This window comes from Cylas formicarius, unplaced genomic scaffold, assembly GCF_029955315.1.
Source record: "Cylas formicarius isolate icCylForm1 unplaced genomic scaffold, icCylForm1.1 PGA_scaffold_1__22_contigs__length_36826433, whole genome shotgun sequence".
Taxonomy (NCBI): domain Eukaryota; kingdom Metazoa; phylum Arthropoda; class Insecta; order Coleoptera; family Brentidae; genus Cylas; species Cylas formicarius.
Window position 1 is genome coordinate 36776284 of NW_026844264.1, and position 27139 is coordinate 36803422.

At 33.8% G+C, this 27139-nt stretch overlaps 3 protein-coding genes across 5 annotated transcripts; 1 reads left to right on the forward strand and 2 right to left on the reverse strand.

The window, feature by feature from the left end:
* Positions 1-205: 205 nt before the first annotated feature.
* Positions 206-2262, reverse strand: LOC132696018 (E3 ubiquitin-protein ligase MARCHF8). The gene is made up of 4 exons (XM_060660536.1): positions 1678-2262; positions 1484-1628; positions 1110-1230; positions 206-706 (listed from the first exon to the last, which is right to left on the reverse strand). Exons 1-4 carry the CDS (start codon positions 1996-1998, stop codon positions 241-243), a joined length of 1053 nt encoding a protein of 350 aa, XP_060516519.1. The 5' UTR covers positions 1999-2262; the 3' UTR covers positions 206-240.
* An 81-nt stretch (positions 2263-2343) lies between these two features.
* LOC132696017 (phosphatidate cytidylyltransferase, photoreceptor-specific) lies at positions 2344-7268 on the forward strand. Its single transcript, XM_060660535.1, has 8 exons — positions 2344-2492; positions 2633-2851; positions 3207-3419; positions 3479-3655; positions 3912-4271; positions 5300-5449; positions 5500-5631; positions 5683-7268. The coding sequence occupies exons 2-8, from the start codon at positions 2786-2788 to the stop codon at positions 5908-5910; spliced, it is 1326 nt and encodes a 441-aa protein (XP_060516518.1). The 5' UTR covers positions 2344-2492; positions 2633-2785; the 3' UTR covers positions 5911-7268.
* Positions 7269-7309: 41 nt separating this feature from the next.
* Positions 7310-26127, reverse strand: LOC132696529 (protein spaetzle 5). 3 transcript variants are annotated; one of them, XM_060661403.1, is made up of 6 exons: positions 26106-26127; positions 13850-14013; positions 11350-11567; positions 10213-10435; positions 8821-9072; positions 7310-8382 (listed from the first exon to the last, which is right to left on the reverse strand). In XM_060661403.1, exons 2-6 carry the CDS (start codon positions 13966-13968, stop codon positions 8214-8216), a joined length of 981 nt encoding a protein of 326 aa, XP_060517386.1. In that variant the 5' UTR covers positions 13969-14013; positions 26106-26127; the 3' UTR covers positions 7310-8213. The 3 variants fall into 3 exon arrangements, with proteins under 3 accessions (XP_060517386.1, XP_060517385.1, XP_060517384.1); XM_060661402.1 differs by lacking the exon at positions 26106-26127 and adding an exon at positions 22873-23157; XM_060661401.1 differs by lacking the exon at positions 26106-26127 and adding an exon at positions 19572-19664.
* Between the last annotated feature and the right edge of the window lie 1012 nt (positions 26128-27139).

Here is a 27139-nt window from a genome sequence, read left to right on the forward strand (position 1 = left end):
GTTGGTACGGCCCGCCCCTTGCCGAGTTGTTCGTATACAACACAGAGACAACAACTGAGGATGGCTGCCGCAGCAGTTGAAAATTTTGGTTAGTTTTGGTTAGGTAGAAAAACTCTATTTCTTGACTCTCTGTCCTAAGGATGTCGCATAATTTAAAAGCAATATTTTGCAAATAAAAATACCGGTCAATAATAAATATCTTTTTATTACATAATCTTATTAAAATATATATATAACTATTTACAACAGCAAGTGTTCACTGCTAGTATTTATCAAGTTGGGTAAAGATTTGTAAGTGTTACCCATATTGTCAGTCTTGAAAGAGCTCTGCATTGAATAGAGCCTGTTACGGTCCGGAGGGCATTCAATATCTAACGCTACAATGTTATTCCTCAAATAGTCATCAGGATGTTGCGTCGAGTCGTTTTGGGGCGTGTCGCAGAGATCTTCAATGTGCACGTCCGCTTTTTGTATAGACGACGCACAACTTCCGAAACATTTGGCTTTGTTGCACTCGTTTTCAAAGACGTAACACATTTGCACTTCGCTTTGCGAGTTTGAGTTTGTATCGGAAGGTGGTATATTGTACTCGGCTTGGGTTACCACTTGAGACAACAAATTCTGGCCACTCTCTTTTGCGTAAATGTAATGAGGCGATGGCGTGTGCACCGCAGTTTTTTCCGGTGCGTTTTGCACCAGGATTACTCTGCAGAAAGAAAAAATGTAAATGACACAGTTTTTGCCAACAATGCAAAGACAATATAGTAATCATATGTGGACTACAACAAAAATAAAACTCGATGCTTCGTTAATTTAAACCATTTAAACTGACACAAATCTATAATATTTGTGTAATTATGTAAATAATTTCTACAATGGATAATAGTACAATAGCAGTAATATTCTTAACCAAAATAAATATTAAGTTTATGACATTAACACAAGAGACAAGTTGAATGTAAACATTTCCTTTGAATTTGTGTTTGTATTAGAATTATGAATGTGTTTAGATATTAAACTAAGTAGGTCACCCTATTAACAAAAAATTGCACCTAGTAGTTCAAATGTACCAAGTTCCGATCAGTAAGCTTTTAAAATTATATACAAACCTATTATGGGCTTTCCATCGAGAAAAAAGATGTAAGTACTGCCTGCATTGTATGTACATAAATACAGCCCCGCCGGTAAATCCAACTGCCACCACAACTAATTTGGTCCAAAATGGCCATGCTAAAAGAAGATCCAAATTGTTTATGGCACCTATCTCGTAAATCCTTCAAAGTAAAGATTATTTTGAAAGTAAAGTGCAATCTAACTTGATTAACTGCCAAAACAACAGAGCGAAATTTCTTATCAATACATAACAGGATAACACTATTATAGCAAACAATTTCAGGGACGCTATTGTTTTATTTGAGGCCATTGAACTTAAAATCATACAATTTTATCAGAGATTTTTTAATCACAACTTTTTATCACTTACCAATCAAGCCTTTTTGAACCTCTTCAGCAGCCCGATCAATAAGTACAAATAGTGACCACACGACGCATACTGCTGCCACAAAATGAAACAAAATTGCACAAAGCAGTCGTCTTCTCTCAACGCTGCTCATTTCCAGAATCCTCCACTATAAAGTAACATATCAACGCAAACCTAGACATTGATTTTGGACTTACTTCGGAAAGCGGCTTAATTTTTGTATGTAGTATAAAGTTGAACTTGCACAACTCACAGGATCTTGTATCTGAAGCTGCAAGCCACTGCCTCAGGCAATTTTGGTGCACATACTTAAGGCTGCCCGAGCAGTAGCATGGGGATAGCAGGGGATTTTCCGAGTCAGCTTCGCAGTGGCATATACGGCAAATATCCCCGGTGGAGTTGGAGTAATTGGAATCTGTATCACACTTGCTTAAGTCTTGCTTTTTTACAGAGTCGGAAAACGCCTCTCGCGATATGACCCCGCCTGTTTCTTTCACTTTGATGAATTGACCGGGCATCGCATTGGAAGTGAGATCTGCTTGGTCGAACGTTGAATTTATAATTAGAACGAAGCTTGTATAAGTTTGGTTCACATCACTTTGTCGCCTTGGCGAATTTTTTTTTGAGCTGCACGATATTTATATACTTTCAATCTTTGGGTTTCGTAAAGTACAAGCTTCCTGCTTGATACTGCGGTAAACTATGTAGCAATTTATACGACAACTTTGTTTTTTATTTAGTTGCCCCTATCTCTATAACAAGCGAACAACTGTCAAAAACGGCTGATTTCTGCTTGGCGAAATTGTGAATCCCAGCTAAATATTCTTTTTTATAATGTTGGTACGAAAACAAGCAGTGCCTGTGCGATGTGCGAGAAACAATTTCTTTGTATCTGTGCTTAGTAATGGTGAAATATTGTTTAACATTTTAATATATATACTTATATTATTCGAATGCGATAAATAGAAATGTTCTTAAGATGTATTTAAAACAATTCAATGTGAGGTCATGTGTAGGTGTCTTCGATTCCTATTTGATTCACTTGCAACATTCATATACCGTGCAAAATATCAATACCTAATCGATTATAATCGTGGTTCAGTTGAAAGATAGGAATAACTATTTTTGTCTTTTTCTTTTATCTGGTTGCAGTAAAGGAAGAAAGAATATCAAACCCATTTTTGTCACATTTTGTAACACCATCTTTATTGATTTGAAAGATGACGGATAATATATAAACACAAGTTTTGTGTTCGGGAGTTTTTTTTTGTGATCATAATTGAATAACGGAAAAAGATTAGTATTATGACTGAATTAAGGAAACGACGAGAGTCCGACGGTCAAGTTCTCGAGTCAGCTGAATCGGACCATGTAAGTTCGCCCTGTTTATGGGGCGATTTAGTGTATCTTCCTTCCCCCAATGTAATAATTGTAGAATTGCTCGATTTATTCGACGTTCGATGTCATAAACATCTGCGGTTTGCCTGTTAAGACATTTTCATTATGTGTTATTAGATCTATCTCAATTATTGAGCTAAATATAATTATTAGAGTTCATAATTTTTCTATATGATTCCAGGCTTATACCACTGAATTAGCCTGACTAATTGGATTTAGATACTCACTCCGAATTGCCAACTATTGTAGTAAAAGATTATGCTATAACGATTTTATAAATTTTTAGTGAAAAGAATTGTTAATATATATTTCTGATATATTATTGTAGATTGATAGTGAAGATGATAAAATCAGGGCTGCAGTGGACTTGTCTGGCAAGATACCAACAGGTACTGACAAAGCCCCTGGAGTTCTCGAATGGCTAGTTAAAGATCTACCTGATCGATGGAGAAACTGGGCAGTGAGAGCCATTTTCAGCCTCATAATGATTGTCTTCTTCTTCTTAGTCATTTATAGTGGACCTCTGGCGCTAATGATGACTGTAAATGCATTTTCGATGTACTTGCTAAGGGTGCTTTCTATTTGAAATTGCTGTTTTAGACGCTTGTGGTACAAGTTAAGTGTTTCCAAGAGATAATCAACATTGGATATGCAGTTTATCGTATACATGGGCTTCCATGGTTTAGATCACTCTCATGGTACTTTTTACTTACTTCAAATTATTTTTTCTATGGGGAGAGTTTGGTTGACTACTTTGGAGTTGTCATCAACCGAACAGTGAGTAAATTCTAAATACTTATTTGATTTGGTTAAACATAGTTATTGTATTTGAATTCGTTAAGGGATTTTGGTTTGCTTTTGGAAAGTTGTTTTTGCAACGAAAGTAGTTCATACCTGAAGGAAAACTTTATTTATTAAAAAATGTGCTAAAATCACTTTTTAAATAATTACCCTGAAACAGAGTAGTAATGGTTTTGTCTTTTCTCATAGTTCGAGTATGTATGAACAAACACAACTGGTTTATTTTTTTTAGGAAGGATTGCGCTTTTTGGTAGCTTACCATCGGTTCTTCTCATTTAGCCTATATTGTGTTGGCTTCGTCTGGTTTGTACTTTCCCTGGTAAAAAAATACTACATGAAGCAGTTTTCCCTGTTCGCCTGGACCCATGTTGCGCTGCTCATTGTGGTCACTCAGTCTTATCTGATCATCAAGAACATTTTCGAAGGGCTGATTTGGTTCATAGTGCCCGTGTCTATGATAATTTGCAATGATATCATGGCATATGTGTTTGGGTTTTTCTTTGGCAAAACGCCGCTGATACAATTATCGCCCAAAAAAACGTGGGAAGGATTTATTGGGGGCGGCATCTCTACTGTGGTTTTTGGATTAGGGGTAAGTAATAAGGCGTAGTTTACTAGTCTGAGTGCCTCAGGATTTGAGCACTAACACTTTTAGTTTCAAGAAACATTGTTAATTTAAAACCAGAACATTTACACCATATTTAATTGTTAGACTGTGCCAAAAACATTGACTATAAAAAATATCCTGAATCTTGAGATTAATGGGAAGAGTCGTCGTCGTCATTTGTATTTTTAATTTTTTGGTACTGACCTCATTATTGGGTCACAACAGTTAAGCAATGTAGGTAAAAATATTTATCTGAATATATTTTTTTAGAAAATTGAATTCTCTATAAAAAGGCTCTGATTTTTGGCCGTTTCGATGAAATCAAGCAGTCAGTATGTTTGATTAAAAATTTTCCTTGTGAAATTTTGTAAATAACATAGTATTAAATATACAAAAACAAAACAATACTGATTTTTAAAAGGCTCTTAATATTTGGTCACCACTGAACAGTGATCCAACATTGAAAGTTTTCAGGAATGCCAACTATTTTTCGATCAATAAAAAATAAACTTTTAATTTTAATTATTTAATTATAAAAAATTATATATTTCTTATGAAATCTGTCTTATAAAAATACTTAAAATGACGTGTGTCAAAAAAGATTGGGTTGAAAAAGAACAACGATTTTATTTTTGCTTTAGGTTTAACTTTGAATAACTTTTTAGTATATTACTTTATTAAAAAATGTTTTTTTTTAAGTATTAAATTCCCTTTAAAAATCGGTCACAAATCTCCAAAATAAAAACGTTAATAATACTCAATCAGGGATTTGTTATTTTTTTTATTCAATTTTCTAGTAAAACTAAAGTAAATATTTTCACCTTAACCTCAAAAAAAGTCATTCGGAATGATTTTATCCTTATATTTTTCATTTAACAAAAATGGTCTCAATCTATTTCTTATAATTAATGTAACTCGGCTACGAGTTTACAATTTTATTATCAACGCCCATGTTTACCGATCTAGCAACAAGGGCTAAGCAATTGACCTGACCGCAGTTTTTATCCGGTTAGATATCATATGTGATGTGCCAGTACCCCTACTTTGTTTGCCCGATTGAATATAGCGAAACTCTAGGGAGAATGACAATGGAATGCGAACCCGGCGTTTTGTTCAGACTGCAGTTGTACACTCTACCAAGCTGGCTTGATTGGTTAAAAATTGTAAGAGATTGACACATCGCCTTATAAAAAACTTATGACCTATATTGTAGTTGGGGATGTCCAACACCGTCTATCTCTATCCATTCATGCTACATTCACTCGCTTTGTCTCTCTTCAGCAGCGTTATTGGTCCCTTTGGTGGCTTCTTTGCTTCGGGTTTCAAGAGAGCTTTCAAAATTAAAGTGAGACCAATTCGTTTGTGAAAGAACCCGAATAATATTTTTCACCCTTAGGATTTTGGGGACGTCATTCCGGGTCATGGCGGCATCATGGATAGGTTTGATTGCCAATTCCTAATGGCAACGTTCGTCAATGTTTACATTAGTAGTTTCATACAGACCGATAGTCCGCAGAAACTTCTTTCGCAGGTGCTTTATTTAAAGCCAGAGCAGCAGCTGCAGCTGTTTCACATGTTGAAGGAATCTCTCGAGAATCGCGATATTTTGCAGGTTAATAATTAGTTTTGTTTGTTTTATAGGTTTTCGTTATATGTTTTAAATTATATTTTATATTTATTTTGTGCCATTTATGTTTTACGTGGTTGTTGTATTTTACGGAAAGATATATATGTAGGTGTATGCAGAAGTTTTTTGCTTGGTTCTTTTTTATAAGATCTTGCCCAGTTCTTATTTTTGTTGGTGTGATATTCGAATATTACTAGTATTGGAATTTTTTTAAGGGAACAATGTAAGTGTTACATTTTTGGGGATTAAGTCACTTTTCTTCTCTATTTTTTGGGTGTTGATTAATTTTTTTTTAACTTGCCAGTGTAGAGAAAAAAGAAACTAAGATTGGTATTATTGTTTTATTTGGTACTTAATTATGCAATTTTTGTTACCACTAGTTTTAGCATTCATTATATTGTTAAACTAAAAGTAATACTTGGGTAACTAATCTTATGGTAAAAAATTCTAAACTGGATTTTCTGCTAATAATATTTATTTTCGGAAGTTTTGTTAATTTTTCTATGGTGGTTTTTTAATTTTTTGTTTCAATAAAAACTGCTACCACACAGGAAAGGCTTGATCAATAATTTTCTGTTAAAACTGATTTCAAATATGACGTCAGAGTATTGGAATACATTCCGTGTTTATTTATTTTGGTTTAGAAGTTTTGGAATGTGCTTTATCTAAAAAAAAAGTGTGTAGGTTACATAATTATTAATTGCTCTTGGTTCTAGCTGTGTTATTATTTACTTGCAGTGTTACAATTGTATTATTTATTATTTTCCAAAGTTAGTGTGTGGTGATATTTTAGTAGTTTGTTTAACCAGTGAGAGTATAGGTGCAAGACCATATTTTATGAACAGCTAAAGAATAAGTTAATGTTTCTAGGTAACTTAAATGTTAATAAGAATAGTAATTACCATTTTTTAACCTTTTATTAAGTGTTTTAAACCTAATAAAAAAGAAAACTTCCTCCAAACGAAACTAAACCGACACTCCTTTTGTGTTGTATGTATTTTCTATGGATTTGCGGCAGACCAGTTAGAAAACTAATCCAAATCCTATTTGTGAATGTAGTTCTAATTCAACGTTAATAATTAATCTGTTAGGTGACCAAAGAGTGAATGAATATCTTGATGCTTCATACTTCTTTCATTTTTCTTGTTAGTTGTTATTCAAACTAGTTTACCATGTTGTGGTTATGGAAAAAGTAAACCAACTTATACAGTTGCATTTATTGTGAAATGTTTAGGATATCCAGAAGACTTATTATTATAAACATGTGTTGTAGGTAAATTTCTCCTGTATTTATAGTCGGTGTGTGCAATAAAATATTTTACTGATAAATAAATTTATTGTAGTAAATAAAAGTCATCCCAATAAGTAATTAAATCCTTTAATTCTATCGTAAACAAAATATAATATTTACCAAAGTCTGTCTACCTAAGGGGTGAAAACAATTAATAAATTAAATAATTTTCTATACAAATTAAATCCTTAGTACACGTTTAATCGCAACAAGAATAATCTACAATTTTTACAAAATCAATTTTACATATGAGATAAACTATACACAGTCAATGCTTGCATTTACTAAAAGGACCAAAGACGAATCACAGCAAATGGGCGTTTGTCTCACATACCTCGAATACACAGGTCATAAATCATTTTGACGACGTTTCATCAAAATTCATTTTTCATCCTCGAGCCAATGAATCTGCCCTGTTGCCGGTTATTTGATCGCACTTCTGACGCATGCACGTCTTGGCCTTGCCTTGTTACTTGCGAGGACATAATTGGATAGGTATTTCTGATGATCACAGGTTAGAATTTTTCAACTTTTTCAACTATATATTCGAAGTGGATATATATATGGACATTTTTCTCAAATTCAATAGGGGTTTTCAAGAAAACATTTTTTTTAAATTAAATTAATCTCCAAACTGCATATTATTTTTATTTAATTTTCCTATTTAAATAAGTTAAGTTCATAACAGTTATTTAAATTTAAAATGTTTTTATTATCAACAAGAAAGCAGATTTAATCAAAAATTATTACTGGTATAAAAAAATATACAGCATGCAATTTAAAATAAAAACGTTGCTCTTTTGTTTACTTAAAAATGAAAATCTATACGTCCTATTAAATTTTGATATTTTTATTACAAAAAAAAGTTATAATAGAGGTATAAAAATGAGCCATGCTCATGGAATTATTTAAGGTGGTTGAATCGTTAAATTGTGTATTTGCGCAGTCTCAAGTGGGTAACCTAGTTTGAACGTCAGGGCTGGGAATGCCCAACCATTTTGACACGTAATTAAGTGTTCGATATGGTGCACACGCAACAACTAGGAAACCAAAACGTGTCGCTGTAGAGGTCGCCTCCGCTGCCGTCGAGGGCTATGAGCCGTTTTTGAACGTACTTTTGCTCGCACCGCGAAGAGTAACCTTGGGGAAGCGTGCATAAACCGTTACAGTTTTGATCCCTGGAAAGGACACGATCATTTTCGTTTAAGGCGCACCTATCCGAGCCTACGAGAATCAGTATACCAACTCTTCAAATATTTTGGTCCTATGAGCAGGGCGGAAGCGATGACATCGTATTTGGTAGATTGAATTCATAATGCAGATTGTTGACTTACTTACAAGAGGGATCTTTAATAACTATTTCTGTATTATTGCAATTGGGGAAAAACGCATTTGTGTTGAAGATAATTTTAAATAATTAGGTCAGGATTAAACTTTGTTTTGGCCCAGTGTACCTAGTTTTCTAGAGTTGTAAATAAATCACTCGCTGAAGTTTGAATACCACACTATACTGACAGAAAAAATGATCTTCACTGAAGTAGTTTGGTCCTACTGATCCTCGTAGAGTCATATAAAGTCGTCCACTGTGTTGAGTTATTCTCGCCGTAAATACTTACACGCAGGTTTCGCTCTTAACTAATTGGGTATAGCGGCTATCGACTTCCGGCATGTTGACCACGTACATCCAATTGCCTTTGCTGTTTAGAGCCGCCCTCGGCATGATGAAGTTTGACCTGCTTCTGCACAGCGTCTGACCGGTCACTGTACTCTGCCTCTTATTTCTGGCAAGAGACAGGGACGTCGAGTTTAGATTTGTATTGAGCGAGAATCTTCTTCTTCGTCGCAACGATCTTTTGCCTCTCTCGTTTCTGCAGACAGATGATTCAATTATGACGAATATTTACTGGTGTGACTGTTAGACAATGTTCCGTAATCCAGATAGTACAGGGTCGTCAAAATGACGTCATTACCTAGCCACCAAATGATGAAAATGACTTTATATATGACGTCGCAGGACGTGAATTTGACCTACCAATGTCTAGGACGAATTTAACCGACGTCTTTTTTTACTTCAATTAGTGTCGTCAATTTTTGTCATTTAAGTGAAATTTTTTTGACGTCGACTTAAAGCCAGATTTTGTTCTTTACTCTCCAAAATATGACGATAATTTTTTTTTGCATGAGGAAAATCGAAACTAAATCACACAGAAGCTGCCGCTTTAAGTTACATAGAATGTCTTTTGCGGTTGCGCAAAATGGAGAATTATAGGTAAGGTGAGCCTTCCTTTTAAAAAAATTACTAATGAAAGTCTAATATACGGTCTCTTCTTTTTGCGTTTTTCACGAATAAGACCATCCCTTTCTTTTGACATCAATTTGACGTGTTTTTCGGACCACTAACGAGTAGCGACAACTTATGACTCGAAAATTACGAGCCTCTGCTACCTGGAAAAGTTCATGTGACTCACGTGTTGCATAATATACTATTGTTGGCAGAAAATCGGTGTCCACCTTTCTCTAGATATTAGACTACTTCCTAATTTTATTTTAATAAAAATTTTGACATTTGTAGCTTAGCATTCTGGCAGTATCAAGATTAGGACCGTCAGTTTTAAGCTTAATAATTAATTATCTTTTTAAAGTTGAATAGTAAGTGTGTGAGCCAGGAATGTTTTTTGTTAAAAATATTAATTCTAATTTTGATATTTCTAAATTAAAAACGCATATTTTTTTTATAAAAATAATAATAATAAATTAGGCTTGCTCTACAAATTGTAATAATCTTTTCTATTTTTTACTTACTCTAGCAATCCGATATTTTTACAAATTTCCACAATTAATGACACTTGAAGCATAAGAGTACATATAATTTTTTTAAATAATTTTTATTTCCAAGGCTATTCCATAAACATCACTTAGCTTTATAAAACATAAAATGAAAGCCGCTAGGCTTTTTTATTCAATAAGCACCCCACATAGAATGTTGCCGTCTTCTAATTGAGTCCTACCTTTTCCAAAGCTCGTTGATGGGACTGTAAGCAGTTGTCTGTGAGGGGAAAACCGGCGGCTGGTATGGTACGGTACTGTAGTGATTTTTCGTACCTTGCGGAAGAGGAAAATTGCCCGTGTATTTGTAAGTGAGGAACGTCCCGCCATCTTTACCCGACTGGTCGTTGAAGCCCAACGTGAAATTAGTTGGCGGGAACACTTTGGGCGGAATATAGAATCCTCCTGAAATAATCGCTAGTGACCTATTCGATACAACTAGCAAATGTGGGGCGGTTCTGAGGTTATTTTAAAGGAAAAGTTCCTTCCTTTTAAAGTTTAATTATTTTTTCTTTATACTCAACAAAACTGAGTCGATGAGGTTATTTATATCAAAACAGCGATAATAGTGTAAATTCTCATTATAAAACTCAAAAAACATCGGACTCCCAAACTGTGAAAAATACACTTCTTGTGTGCTGGAATGTAATGTATAATTAAAACTGTCGGTAGTTCTCAAAATAAATCCTAAATTAACGCAATCCTGAACTACGTTAACACGTTCAAATTGTACATTATAAAAGGAAATTTGAAGCGGAAAAAATAAACACGCATGCGCGGTCATTTGAAATATCATTTTCAATTTATAACAGGCGGCATTCAACAACCAAGATGGCTGCTGACAGATGGTCAATTTGACAAATATTTTTACGTCAGTAATTTCTTAAAATATGCTCAGATCTCATTAAATGTTCCAAAATGGCCGCTGGCGCGGACAGATGGTTAATTTGACAATTATTTTTAACTCACTATTTTCTTAAAATATGCTCATCTCATTAAATGTCCCAAGTTCCGGTATAATGACTTAATTGCGTGGCAATCTTGTTTTAAAAAAATAGTGCAAAGTGTGTGAATTTGGAAAATTGGAACGCTTATTTCCCTCCAAAAGATCAATAATTATGTGAGTATTTTTGCGATTTTTGATATCTTTTCGGTGATTTAAAGATAATTTGTGTCCGTGCCCTTTAAATTTAATGTTGTAGTGTGTATCTTCTAAACGATCAAGTGTCCCTGGACCTTTAGGATAGGAACTTTTTCTCTTAAAATAACCTCTAGAATCATCCCCCAATAAGTCACGTCGTTTTTAAACTAGAGATTACCCTGTTCGGGGAACGTGTGCTGAGGTTTGGAAATGTAAATGGGTTCTGGATAATGGTATCCTTCGTCGTTGTTGACGTGATTCGGGATGTATTGCGGTGACCCGTAGATGGTCGGCGGAGGTGGATAGTAATAGGCGGTGAATTCGTCTTTGGCCTCGTCTATTATCAGACTTTGGTGGTTAAACTTCCATTTTTGGACTAGATGATGTATCAAGTGACTAAAAAGAGAAAAATAATCTTTACACCTTGGCGACTGACGTTCATATGCTAAATTAACTATATTTTGGTAACGTCAAAGCTCGATTACATTTTTTTGTATCGGAGTAATCGGAGAAAAAAAAAGTTGAAGTCTCAAAACTTTCCAGTTCTAGTTAGCTTACTCCATAGTAATCTTTCTGCGATTATCTAAGATTTCCAAACTAGTCGCCGAGTACGCTCTCTGGTGAAGAATATGAGTACCACACGCGGATTTGTTGTCATTTGGTGGCGCTGCTAAATCCAAACAAACGTGGCCGCTTTACTTGCCAATTTAACTTTTACATGTTATCTTGGACCTTTCACCAGCTGCATAAGCGAAAATAAAGCATTATTATTAGTGTTTTTCGTATTTTTATGCAGGATGTTTTCTAATTGAATGTCAATCGTTAAGCGGTCGATTTTTGGGTCCATTTTAAAAAGAAAATTTCATATGTCTACAGTGTGGTACAGATTTCTAAAAATTGATGGCAGTGCGTCCAAAGCTAGGCGATTATATCAATTAAATTTATAAAGTCATAGGTGAACATTTTCATTTCATAGAATTTGACAAAGACATGATATTGTCAAGTGAATATATATAATTCCGTGAAAATCTGAACTTTTAGTTCTTAATTTTTTTTTATTTATAGAATTTCGATTTAAATAGGTACTTTGAGGGTAAATAATCATTTAAAAGGGGCCCATCGGACTGTAAAAACTCCAGAAATTGAAGAAGCAGTTTTAAATTATATAGATGAAAATCGTGAACTTGGTACTAGAAAAATTGTAAATAATCTGAATATCTCGCAAGTCTTGGCTAGGAAAATTTTGTACGATTTTCTATTGCACACATATATCAATGTTTGACCAAGAAATACAATTTACAGATGAAACTAATTTTTCTGTAAATATTTGCGCTGGAATTACTGGAAATTACTTAATTGTACTAATTGATTTAACTTGGTTAGTTAAAATGGATTTATTTTTCTTTTCAAAAATGAAAAAACTTGAAAAAATGTATTTTTAATTGCCTAATTTAAAAAAAAAAAAGTAGTGGCGTACAATGATTTTTCCTTACTATCAATTAAATTATACTCTGTCACGCTGCTGGAATTAATACTTTTGAGCTGTGAAGAAACCAACAGGTGATTGGCGAAACGTCAGCATTTCTACCCTAAAAAGTAGACAAAAACGATGGGGAAAACGAACACATTTTACTTGAGTCATTTAAGATGGATGGATGGATGGATTAACGTTTTTTTCAATGCTATAATAGTACCCAAATAAACTTCAATAAAAATATACTTTTTGACCGCACCTCGCATACAATAGCAATAGTAGGAATAATAATTTTTTTAACACAAAATCATGTGTACATTTTGCTCAACAAGTAGTTTTTACTGTTAAAGACGTACCCATAAAACGCTTTAGGAACTGGACGGAGAAACCTTAATGTAAATTGCGCGTTGCACGTTTTTTAAACAATATCTAGAACTTTTTTTCAAAGAAACTTCCACTTTTATTGTAATTACGCCAATAGGATGATTGGCGAGACGTCAGCAAGTTTGATTTTGATGAATATTAAGTACTATAACATACTAATAAATATTTAAAATTATTTCATTCTTCAAACAACATACGATGGTGGAGTGAAAAGTTTTCGGCGTGACCAAGAGATGAAGCCGCTATTTCTACTTTTGGAGCGACGTCCTACAGTACCATTCCTACCGAGCTTGTATGTGACCATATTGCGCGAGGTGCTTCCGTTGTTTTCAACGCAAATTAAACGACCCCAGAAAGAAATTTTGTTTCATCACGATAACGCACCAGCGCCTTCGTCGATTGTTGCCATGTCCAAAATCAACAAATTGAAGTTTGAATTGATGCCGCAACCTCCCTACCCTCCAGACCTAGCTTCCAGCGACTATTACCTGTTTCCTAACCTTAAAAATGACTTGGCGGTAAAAGATTTAAAAGTAACGAAGAAGTTGTCGAAGCTGTAAATCCGTATTTTGAGGAACTTGACGAATTTACGTTTAAAACTGGTATAACCAAATTTGAACACCGTTATGAGAGGTGTATCGGTGTTGATGGAGATTATGTTTTTGAAAAATAAAGTAAAAAAAAGAACATCGTTTTTCTTGGTCAGGCCGGAAACTGAGACTGGTGCTTTTCTCAATGCAATCTGTGGACAGTAGTGATTCAACCACTACCCCTCACACACGCCATTAAGAAGTGGGATGGAAAATGTGTTGCCGCTTACCTAGGATAATGATCCGGATTCTCGCAGTAGGTAAATCCGGGCCTGGCGCAGGGCGGGGTTTTTCCGGGGGGCGCGGGGACGTACGAACACGGCGCCCTGCCGTATTCGTAGGAGCACATGCACCGGCAGTACTCTACGACGTGGACGAACAACAAAATCCGCAGCTGAAAAAGCGATGCATATTTTAACGATTGATTTCAACACAACACAAAAGGCAGCATCGCTCGCAAATTGGTGCAATTGCATCGTCGGTTACCCAATCCAATTATTTATTACATTTTAAGGCAAAAACTAATTTTATTGGCCGCACGATCTCGCGGCACAAACGACGGTGAAAACTGATTGGTATTCGCGTCACACCGCTTTGAAAATAAAAATAAGTCCACTCTCTTTATGTGTCAGCCAGCGCGTTTACATTTTAGAAATCCGCCTAGTGCATCTTTTTGTTTTGAAATAAATCCTTTAGGTCGTTAAGCATGTTTCCGGATTCGATTAAAGAGACGACGCATAAATCATATCCTTTTTTTGTTCTTATAGAGGGTGGGGCAAGGAGGCCCGACTCAAAAATTCAAAAAAATTAACAGGATGATTGTCGAAACGTCAGCAAGTTCGACTCAGCAAAAACCGACGCGGGAAGAATCCAGAAGTTTTTTTAAAAAATATTACAGTAGCCTGTGGAAGTTTCTTTGAAAAATTAACAAAACAAAATAGAAAAACCGTCCTATCCTACGCTTCGGTAATTTTTAGGGTAAATAGAATATTAAAAAATAAAGTCACTGCTGGCTACAGCATTAGACCACCATTTTTTACAGATAGGGAAAAATTCATTACCCAATTTGTTTCAAAAGTTATGAGAGAATGGTACAATAAATAAGGATTGTTAGGATGAGTGACTTTTTAAACACTCTAAGTAAAAAGCAAAAGGAGTCCAAGATTTAAAAAAAATTGTTCCCAAACTGTGTTCCTTTATGCGCATTTTGTGAATGACTTTTATAATGACATTTATAAAAATAAACGGCCATATTATAGCTAGAAATGAGCGGAGTTTTGTTGCGCACGAGTTAATGTTTGTAACTTGTAGCTCAGATCTAATAAATTTGATTTGATTTGAAAAACCACAATCTAGTAGTACTAACTGCATACGTATCGAAAAATTTAGAAAAACCGAAATCCCACGTGATGATTTGTTTAAATTTATAAATAGCCCTCCCAATGTGGCGACCGTTTTTTTCCTAAAGGATTGGATATGTAATTCCAACGATTTTTATTACGCGATAAATTCATGTCTGCTGTCAGTATATATCTCTATCAAACGTCGGGAATTGTGACCTACGAGGACACACATTCACCTAGTTTATTGTTTATATCGCGCCTATAGTGATCTAAATAAATAGGCCCGATATTAATAACGATAATATGATTTGCCGCCTCCCACTATACCCTAAGCTGACAGGCTTAAGGATGTGATTTTTTCAACGTTCTTCGTAAGGTGACAAGTTGAAAAATTACAAGTTGTAACTATCGCGTCGTTATAACTGGGCGTGCCCGCACCTGTTTTTTTATTTTGGTATAGCGATTCTTTTGAGAAGGGTTCCTTTTAACAAAACTTTATTTCACCGGATCGCTGTTTCAAAAATGACCCCAATATTTTTGCAATACATTTATACACTATTTCAGAAAAGTGTAGAGTAATAAAATTTCAGTTGCGCTTAATTTCGGTATCCGCCATAGGCGTAGGTACACTTGGTGCAGTAACATTATTTATTATCCATATTTTAAATCCGCTACTAGTAAATAGGGCCTATTGTTTAACACTTCAGTGTCAAAAGTTATGTGAAAAGACTCTCAAACAGGGAAGCTTCCATTTAAAATGATGATTACATGATTTTATAAAACACTTACTGTACCAGAAACTGTCCACAGTTTTAAATTATTCCGGGAGCAGGTGAAGTAGATTGTCCTTAAAAATGTCCAGAAAAGTAAAAACTCCCCGATGAAGACATGAAAAAAGGAAGTACCAACCTTAGGAAGCTTTTATGCGTCACTTTAAAAACGATGGACTTTATGGAAAACCATAACCGCAAAGCATGTTTACAGTGAAAGGATTTGTAGCAAGACATAAACAACTTTAAGCCACTGTTCGATTGTCACTTGTCAAAATTCATTTTTTGAAATTTTATTTTTAACACAGTAAAAGTCAACATTACAAAAAAAAGTGTTTCAGAAATCTGTCACTAGGGGACAATTTACGTAGAACATGTCTAACTTGCAATTGATTTTTATTTAGGCTGTTATTGCAAAATAGAACAGATTGCCTTACTCAGAACCTCAAATCTTCAAAAATTGTTGCTCTTGTTTTTAGACAATAAGGGTTATCGTTTAGCCACAAATCGATTTTTATTCTCGGCTCGAATTTTATCTGTAGATGTGATTTTACCTAACAGGACTTAATGAAATTTGAAAAAGTCATTGTCACAATTCGTTAAAAATTAGTTTCTATTAAAAGTGCTTATTATCCAACTGCTACTGCGATGGCCTATCAGGAATATTTAAATACTGAATATCGCCATGCATTTTTGCTACGAAAGAGCAAATGGAAATGCAGATCAAGCACGACGGCTTTAATCGAGGCTTATCCTAATAGAAACGTTTCATCTGCTAAGACATTCATCAACATACGCACAAGACTTGGTCAAAGAGAATCATTCAAATCTGATAATATGAATAACGGCAGACGAAAGTATAAAAAAAGCGCTACAAAGAAGAAAGAACATTTCAAAATGTGGAGGCTGACACGTCAACGAGTACTTAGTGCTCAGGAAATAATTGCTTGCTCTACAGTTTGAGAAGTTTTGCATGAAAATGATCTTCGGCATTTTCATGTTCAAATAGTTCTGTATGAGGGTGATGAGCAGTTGAGAGTAATTTTATGCAATCAAATTTTAGAAATAATTCAAAATTACCCGCAATTCTTAAATGTCTTTTTGCTAAATGACGAGGCTGCATTCAGTCATGCATTGTAAATTTCCGAATTATACATCAGTGGAACATTGAAAACCTACATGCAAAAATTGAGGGAAAACATCAGCGCCGATTTTCTGATGAATTGTGATTATTGTTGTATACTGTTTAATTCCCGATTATTATTAATAATTTTTTATTTTCGACAATGTTAAATGTATTTATGTTACTTAAATTAAATATTTTATTGCATCGACTGTAAATTAGATGTGCGGGGTATTCGGACCGAGAATAAAAAAGCGTACCTTAACATATATGATTTTTTTTGTTTTAAAGGGCATTCGTAAGGGTGACTTTTTACACCACCTCAAGGTTGGTCGGAATGAGAGTTTCAGCGTTTGTAGGGATCGCTTTTTGATACCAAGGATTAAGGATTTACACAGATTAACGTAGACGCATTCACATTTAGAGGTATTGACTGTAAATAATAATAATTTTGCATAGGTACGCTTGTTGTGGTAGACGTGACAAGTAGAGCAGCAATAATAACACGCCTAATTAATCAATGCACTAATTTGGAACACAAAAACCGGTGCAAAATAATTGAAGGACACCAGAAGTGCGGGTGCGGGTCTGGCGAACCATTTCGACGTTTTTTTTTTCCAATTAAATCCGATCACTATTTAACTCGGTAAGTACGATACAATTTCTGCAAATATTTTTAGCAGACAAAAATATTAAGTGCCAAAAGTGCCTCTTGAACCAGTTTGTTGTTGTTTTGAATAAAAATAATGATTAATTTGAATAACTTAGGAGCGAAGCCGTCACCGAACTTATTCGAAATATAACGAATACGGAAATTATGTATTATTAGTCTTGCTTTAGCTAGAATTATCCAATAAAATGAGACGAGCACGGAAGTAACTTTTGCCCGATATTGATTTTTTTTCTTTTTCATCTAACCTATTTTATCGCATGCAAATTATTTTTCCAATTTTATCGGAATCAGTGACAATAGTTTTAATACAACTCTCATATCTTTAAATTTATATAAAAAATTACAGGAAGTAGTTTGCAACTTTAAAATTTAAATAAGCTTCTGAGCATCATCTTAAAATTGTGTGGAATTTACTATTTTTCTTGTTTCGTCCTTATTTCAGGCAAATAAAATGTGCTCCTACTTTGTAAAGACCTTAGACCTCAGGCATTCAAAACAGTAACCAATACCTCTGGAGGTTACAATTCGTTTCTAATCAAAAATCCCTGTACTGAGATTCTGGATCTGTTGATTATGGAATATAGAATATAGAATTTTTAATGCAGATACTCGCCCAGCCAATTTAGGCACTTAAAAAATAAGACATTTCCTGCAGAAAATTTGCAAAATACGTCCGGGCTATCATGATCCCAACTACGCTGAGTGCTGGGACGGCAAAAACTTAAAAGCAACTTTTTTGCTAACTAATGTAAAGGCTGGTACCCCATCTTCAGAAGAGGAGAGCCAAAATAACAATAATATCCTAACCAGATGCGCAAAACTAGTACTTGTTATCGCAAAATACAAAATTTTCAATTTTCAATACAAAATAAAACAAGAAATTTTGAAAAAAAAAGAACACGACATAGGATTAGAAATAAAATTTACTGACGAGCAATAAGATCAGATTTTATATATATTTGACGTCTCAATTTTCATTTGAAAATCTAGTATTGGTTTTCATGAAAAATATATAGAAATATACAGGGTGCCTCCAAAAGTAGACGTCGATACCAAGATACTTTTTTAAGGTGATGAAAATGTCCACCATTATCTTCTTGAAAATATGCCAATCAGCTCAAAAAATATCTATATTTTGTATTTTTTGTATACACCTTTGATTTCAAATATCCCAGAGGAAAAAATGCAATGTGTGGAGATTTTGGTAAATATTCAACCAACCCAAATCTTTTAATCTATCGTCTAAAGGATATGCTATTGTAGACAAACCTAAAGTTTTTTTCGTCACGCCGCATCAATCGATGGAGAAACAATTAACATCTCTCGCACGTTATTCATTCTTCGTTTGCAGACGGATAGTGGTATCGAAAAAGTGGGTCAACGCACAAAATACTGAAAGTCACTTTCGTTGGTCGGGCGGTAAATGACGGGATTAACCAAATACCCAAAGTCATTGTCCATTGCAAAATAGTCGTGACTCTATGACGGCAGGAAATCCCGCAACAGTCTGCGTGTATCGTCATCGGATGATAAAAAAAAAGTCAATCGATTATAGAAACTATTTTAGTTAATCGTCTGCTGACGATTTCGATTTCACTTTCAATGTTACATTACAAAGCAAATAGATGTTGCACACTCAAAAGTGATTCGAGGACTTCGATAACAGTACGCTAGATACAACCTGAAATTTTAAATGCTTTCAGTCAGTTATCACTTTCGGTTTTACAAGAACTTTGCTTCATTTGAATATAATTGCCCGTAGATTCAGTAGTCATCACTTCCGGGTACTTTACACTGACAAAATGTTCTAGGGTATATGAGACAGCCTAATACTGACTCAATTTATGTTTGACGCTTTGCTTACTGTCTTATGACGTCGATTATTTGAACACATGTTTACTGCTGCTTTATAAATCGATCTCTCTAGAGACATTGAAAGGTAAAATGAAGTGCGTTCAATGTGTTTTGACCTATAATATTTAGCGATTAATAAGTATCCAATTACGCGTTCTTCATTAATAAATTAATGTAAAAGTAACTCACCCGCCCTGACACAATACCGAAGTCCATTTGCATTCATACCGTTGGAATGAAATTAGAGTGGATAGAAGTTAATTATTTTTTAATGGCGAACATACAATGTTGTTTCGATAGTTGTTTCGACTCAAAGTATTCGATTTAATCTAATACCAGTTACATACTTATCATTTCGTTGTAATTTTCTGTTCCTTTCTTAATTAAAATCTGTGACTACCTGTTCCGTTGCTTACTTTATTTATAAAATTACTTGACAAAATACATATGAATAAATAAAATGTAGTTTTCTGTCATTCTATTTATTTTTTGCATTTTAGGTTATGCTTTTTTTGCAAAATTAAGGAACGAAATTGCAACAATTACTGTTAACTTCCAAAAAATTTAAATTTATTTTAGAAAAATTATGTGTATCTATTATGTATTTAACAGTAATGACACTCTTAAGGTATCTTCATATACTAAAGATGTTTTCCCTACTCAATGAATCTTCACCCTAAAAGTAAATTAGACGACATCAAGGGCATTTCATTGCGGAAACACGGAATCCGAGTTGCAACATACGGAAGCTACAGCTACAAACGCAAACAAAATCTTAAGTTTTTAAGCTGTATATATAAAAAAAAATTAAATAATTATTTTCGTAAGATACAAGAGACAATAAATTGAGTTTTTTCATTTTATGGCAAATTTTGTAAAACACGAAAGAAATACTGTGGAAATTTTCAAGAATTAAAAAAAGGATGATTGATTAATTAATGGCACGTTTATGGCAAATAACGCACATCGTTGCAGTTGAATGGCTTTATTAATTCAGCGCTAATTTCATACCTCTGATGTGCAGTCTTTCTTTTGAAGAACATTTTTCTCCGTTTATCAGCTGAAAAACAGCGTTTTTTTTATCTACGCCACTGACAGAATAATTTTTTGCGTAACTTTTATCAACAGTCCGGAAAAGCGCATCATTTTATGCAATGAAAATAATTTTAATGTATAAGCAGTTGGAAATGTGAAACAAATACTTAATTTCATAATGCCATTGTCCTCTTTTTCTTTTTTCTGTCGAAGGAAAATTTTCACAATACGCCAATGGGCGAATTACGCGACTTTTTATAACTTTCATATCTGACATGTTTTCTTAAGTTTTCTCATAACTTTTGCAAAATATAATCAAAAATATCAAAGAATTTTCGGAGGATTTCTTAATTGTTTATTTTCACCCTTATACTAATTTTTAAATTTTGTTTGTTTCCATTTTTTTCAAATATAATTTATTGGGCTAATTGATCTGAAAAGTTTATATATGTACCCCATCAAAATTAGAAAGGCATTAAAATTATTCAGATAAAAAATAATATTATTTTAAATTGTTTATAAAGTAACACAAGTAACAAGTCTAAGAATTTCTACAGGCTGCTGTAATGCTTTTTACAAAACTTCTAGATTCCACCTCCTGCGTCGGTTTTTGCTGAGTCGAACTTTCTGACGTTTCGCCAATCCTTCTGTTGACTTCTTCAGAGCTTGACTGAAACTGGCCAGTCAGCAAGTTCGACTCAGCAAAAACCATGGCAGGAGGAATTCAGAAATTTTGTAAAAAGTAAGTCTAAGAATATACTTTTCAAAATGCTTTTTTTGTTAAAGCAATTTTATTTCTAAATTTTAAACATTTGTTTCTCATCAAAAGTTCTGATACTTAATACTTAAATATAATATATGCAAATGTATTGTAAAAATTGATATATGTGCAAAATTAGAAAAAAAAAAAGTAAAAAAATTAATTGTTTATAAATTAACATAAAACTTTTTGGTAATTAATAACATTTAACAATTTTTGCGATTGTTTTTTTAGTAATACGTCATACATCCATTCAATTCCGATTCATCTTCTAAAAAGTAAGTTGGTCTCTATTATTGGATTAGATTAGACTAAAATATTGTACAAATAGATGGATTGTTAGATATTAATTTTTTAATTTAGTCTGTTCTGTATATTTTGAAGAGAGCTACACAAAAAAACAACTTCCGGAATTATTAAAAATAAAACATTTTAATAGCACAACAAAACAGACATGAAATCTTGAGATTATCCCCGTGTCATTGTATATTTAACCCGACTGAGATGATTTGGTCTGAGTTGAAAGCGCATATAAGAAGGAATAACACTGCACCAAAATTTAGTGATAGTACCATAAACGTAAAAAGTTGGTCTAACTGTGAAAAACGAGTAATAAAAGAAGAAAATATTTATCGAGAACGATTAGTGGCGGAGTTGATCATTGAACTAGGTGACTGATACTTTATTATTATTATATTAATATTAATGAAATATATATTAATAACATAACTATATTAATAATGATACTATGCTCGGCGAAAAAGATTGAAAACATACTTATATTCCGCTTGTTACTGCAGGTAGATAAATTTCTAGCACGGTCCTGGAATGGTTACCGGAAAGGGCTGCGGTTTTGGCGTAATAAACAGTAGACGAATTTAATCACGAGGCGGTTGTAAAAGCACTATATTTCTGGTCGAAATATATTTCATATTGTTTTTCTACTCCCGTCTGTTAGATACCTAATTGCCCATCGATCTAGCGTGCGGGAAGCGTCACTTTACCACGTCGGTTTCCTTTGCCACGGATCCGAACCACTTCGGACATTTCCGGGATTATACCGCACGGATTTGGGAGCAATCGGATGTTTTCGGAGATATTTCCCACGCCTTGAATTTTGACGTTTGTCAATTATCATGTCAGTGAATGTATTCGTGTTGTTTTATATTGCATATATACAGAAAATTTTCTGCATTTAAGTGCGCATATATTGGGATTTTTCGGTAGCATTTTTTAATAATAATATTTTAATAATATTAGCTTTACCGAATTTTAAATTTACTTATGATTTAGAGTCAAAATTAAATCGTTAAGAAATTAATTCGAAACAAGCCGTATTTAATTTTGATCACACCTCATATTATATCATTTAAATATTTATTAAAACTATTTTTAAAAGTTATTTCTTCAATGTCGGTTTTTAAAAGTGTTTAAGAATGTACAAATTACTTTTATATTTAGTGATAATTATTACACCCGATATATAAAAATGTATGATTCAAAATTCAAAGATAAACGTCAAAAACAAGAAATTTTATACTGGTAATAATAACTATTATGATTTATTATCACTATTATGGCCAACTTCTACAGAAATTCGTCCAGCATGCGACGCAGGAAAAATTCAGAAAATTTGTTGGAACCCCTGTATTTGACATTACTTTTTTAATGGGAATTAGGAAAAATCATACCTACCGCATTCCAAGACGCGTTCATCTTCGTTCGTTCGTTCTCGAATACCACCAAAACTTTGAACCAGCGAACCGGAAGGGCAAGGGTACCCTCGGTAGCGATCACGGATTCCGCGTTGGAAGGGAAACTATGCGAAAACAGTAGACCATTTCACTAGAGCGGCGAGTTAACAAAACTGTCGAATCGCGGAAGATACGCGAGACCGTCGACGAAGAAACGCAAGAAGAAATGAAGAGGGGGGCGCGTAAAACAGGTGCGCTATGTGATCGCCCGTAACCGTAACAATGGCCGTAAATTGAGCGCGGAACTCTTTTATAAGAAGCGGAGGAAACGAGCCATTTCGAATTTGTCGCGCCTTTTTATCAATGCCGCCTCGCGTACGTATTACTACGGCGTCGATTGTTTTTTTCTTTGCCCCCCCCCCCCCCAGGGCGGTCGTGGTTCGAAGAGTGTTTTAACAGGAAAGATTTTATTTTTTCGACATGTCTTCATCGCATTGGCTTTCGACGGACCCTCCCTAATAAAACTTTAACGATGTAATTATCGTATGACCAAAAACATAGCGCATTAACCGCAGACCTTTCGCATGACCGTGGTACAACCCATCCCAATGGATGTTTATTCTGCATTAAGTAGGTCTTGCGCCTGAGATTGACCGTAACGGATATTTGACAAAGCATTGATGCTGAGGTATTTTCGAATAAGTAGAAGCGTTTTTTTTAATATCATTATGTTCGTATATATTACAGAGGTATTTGACAGTGTTCCGAAAACTAGTCGAACCTAATGCCGATTTAGAAGACGAACTAGTTCCGTCTGTAAAATTCCTAGTTACCCACCGATTTAGCTTGCGAGAAGCGTCACTTTGTCACCACGTCAGTTTCGTTTCAAGCTAAGAGGAGATGAAACCAATATAAGAGTTGTTTGTAAGATGGGATTTAAGTACCCCTAAATAGACTAAAGGCAAGTTTATTTAAAGGATGGGTTGATTCCACTCAAAACTGTCAGACGAAAGCACCTTCAAATAAAGGAAAACGCATCACCATAATACACGCTGGGTCAGAAGACGGACTTGTCTTAAACTTCTTGCTGTTGTCTGCAAAGAATATTACGGATTCTAGCTTGGATTTTTATGAGGATACAAATTCCCAAGTTTTTGAAAGTTGGTTTCAAAACAATCTTTTACAAAATATTCCCAATAACGGTTTATTATCCTTGATAACGCAATAGCCTCATCAAGTTCAAAAATTGATATAGCGCAACTTTTGAAAGTCCTAAATTTATATGCAATTGTAAAACCGTATTAATGTGCATGTACGAAACGGAGAATGCGTATGCCAGTATAAGTGAGGAGGTGTGTAGGCCAGTTATGTGTGGCTGCGAGAGAGAATACCTATGCGTGAGTGCGTGCGTGTGCGCGTGGGATGGTGTGCGAGTGCCTGTTTTATTTTATTAATATAAAATTTTGTTTGTATATTCGTAGATACCCTCACAGCAAATAGATATCTGCGAATACTGGCCAACACCTTTGCAGAAATTCGAAGAAGTCCATTTATTTCAGCTAAACAGTAATTTTTTTTTAACAGGACGGAGCTCCTGCGCACAATTCTCAAATCATACGTCCATATTTAGACAACAATCGTCCTAATAATTGGATTGGCAGTTCTATAAGACGGCCGCCCAGGTCACCCGACTTCTCAGTACTCGATAACTTTTTATAAAACTACCTTCAAACACAAATTTATAAAAATCTGCAGAATACAATCGAAGATCTGCGAAATGCCGTCGAAAGGGAACTACCTAATGCATTACGCAAAACAAGAAAATCATGCCAATACTTCTCATGCTGGTTTGAGTAGTTCCTTTGGCTATAAATTTAGAGTTACGTTTAGAATTATTTTTTTTATAAAAAATATAATTTTCAAACTAATACAAATTTAAACTAGTTCTGCGAGATTAAAATAGAAAACACGCATAAAATACTTTGTGAATAAACTTTCTAAGTTGAAATAATAATTTATTTATAGATAATAATGAATAGTAATGAACTAAAACTAAATTAAATATATAAAATTATGGCGTAATATAGTTATTAAATAATATATTTAATAATAATAATAGTAACAATATTAATGATAATAATAATAATAATAATGATAATAATAATAACAACTTTGCATTTCATGGCCCATTATAAAAAGTCATGTTGAAATGTAGTATTGCATAGAGACCTAAATTAAAAACAAATGGTAAAGTGTTATGTATATTCTGAACGCCCTTAGCGGATGCAACACAATGACTTAAAATTATACAGGATGTCCCATTTAGTAGCGCAAAACTTTATGTCATAATTTCAAAAAAAAACGAAAAATACTCCGATTTTTTGTAAAAAAATTTCTATAAAAGTATTTTTATTTTTTCGAGAAGCGCAATGGGATAAGGAAATTCTGTTGATGGCATGTGTCGTTTCACAAAAACGTAGCACCATGACAAGTAAACCGCAAGCCTCTGGTTTTACTCATAACCAAGATATCCCGAATTTCGGACACACTGTACATAAACTACGAGTTCCACTAAGGGCAACAAGGTACGGTATTAGGGAAACAGATGATCCTAAAAATTTCAAAAAAAAATCGGACATGTTTGAATTTTTAAACCTGTTTTCTGCAATATGTTCTTATATATCGATTATATTTAGGGTCTCAAAAGTATTGTGGTATTCTGCTGGTGAGGATATGTGATCAGTGAAATCAGAATAAAAGTTGGAATATGCTGAAATTTGTGCAACAGCAATGTGGCACTCAAACAATTTGATTCGCATTTTTTCGAGCAAAATATTTTTTTGAGAAACGCGTTTTGTAGCACTTTGAAAATATACGACTTTGTCAAGCGTTTCAATTTGGCTTTAAAGAGATTTAGGTTAAGGTTTTTTTCATTTTCAGCACCCGCTTTAATATAATAATCCAATTAAATCTAATAAAGTATGACCTTTTAAATTCATCATAAAAAAGATTTTGGAGTTTGACAGAAGAAGGAATCTCTGCCTTCATTGATTGATTATTGACTTTCGAAAAAGGATACGAGGTTTTACAAAGTTTATTCTATGTGCGAAATTTTCTTCTAAGTGAAGTGAATTGCTTCGCGGTTAAATAAGATTGTCGACTGCTTCTAGACGCTTTTACCAGCCACCCTGTATAAAAAGAATTATGCAATTAAAATTACTTTTAACTACTTACTCCGACTCTGTAGGCAATTGTTGTAAAAATCATGTCGACTCGTAAACAGTATTAACGTTTCGCCATATCGTCGTATACCTACTATAATTGAATTTCTGTAATTTTATCTTTTACGACGACACGCGATGTCGTAGCCCGAAAGTAACTCCGATAGGGTTTTTATTTTGAAAACAGTGATAGTTTTACACCACAGTTATTTGGAAATTCGATAAAAACAAACTTAACGATGGAGCCAATAATAATTAGGCAAATTGATTTCTATAGATTCCATTGAAAGTGGCTACTTTTAATTATTTTAGGTAATTCTAACAGACTGCTACAAACAATTATATATAATTTAATTCGCCCTTATTGCGTTGATTATACGACATTTGCTCAGCACAATTATACATAACATTGATATAATTTTACGAATAGCACCGTTTATTGAAATTCTGTGATTGATCCAAAATTGCGTATACTTGATTTTAATTGATTTTCAACAAAATGTAACAAATATTTTCAAAAAACAGATGTCGTTTATTGGAGTATCAATATTATTTAATAAAATAAATATGCCTTTTAAGCACAATATTAATTTTACTATTACGATCGTAACGTATTTGTCAAATGACGAATTTAAAAAAATAACCAATTGATTTAATGGAATCAAAGAATCAATCAATAAAGATTCAAAGCGCATGAATTACTCATTTAAATGTAACATATAAGTTCGTAGAAGCATATAATTTTGTTAAAGGGTTATATTTATAGTTATCACGAGACATCACTATATTAGCAAACAATGAATAATACAAAATGCCAATTGAATTTTGTAGAAACATGCGAAATCTACCATCATGATAGTTTTTTTTTTTAAATTTCATGTTAATTATATTGTATTACTTGCAAAAACCGTCATTCTTTGAATTGCTTTTTAATTTTCAAACTTGAATCGAAAAAAAAAGTTTTAGTTGTTTAAGATTGTTTGCAACATAATGCGATTAAACGCTTGGCTCTACTTGCTACAAATAAAATTTATTGATGAAATGAAT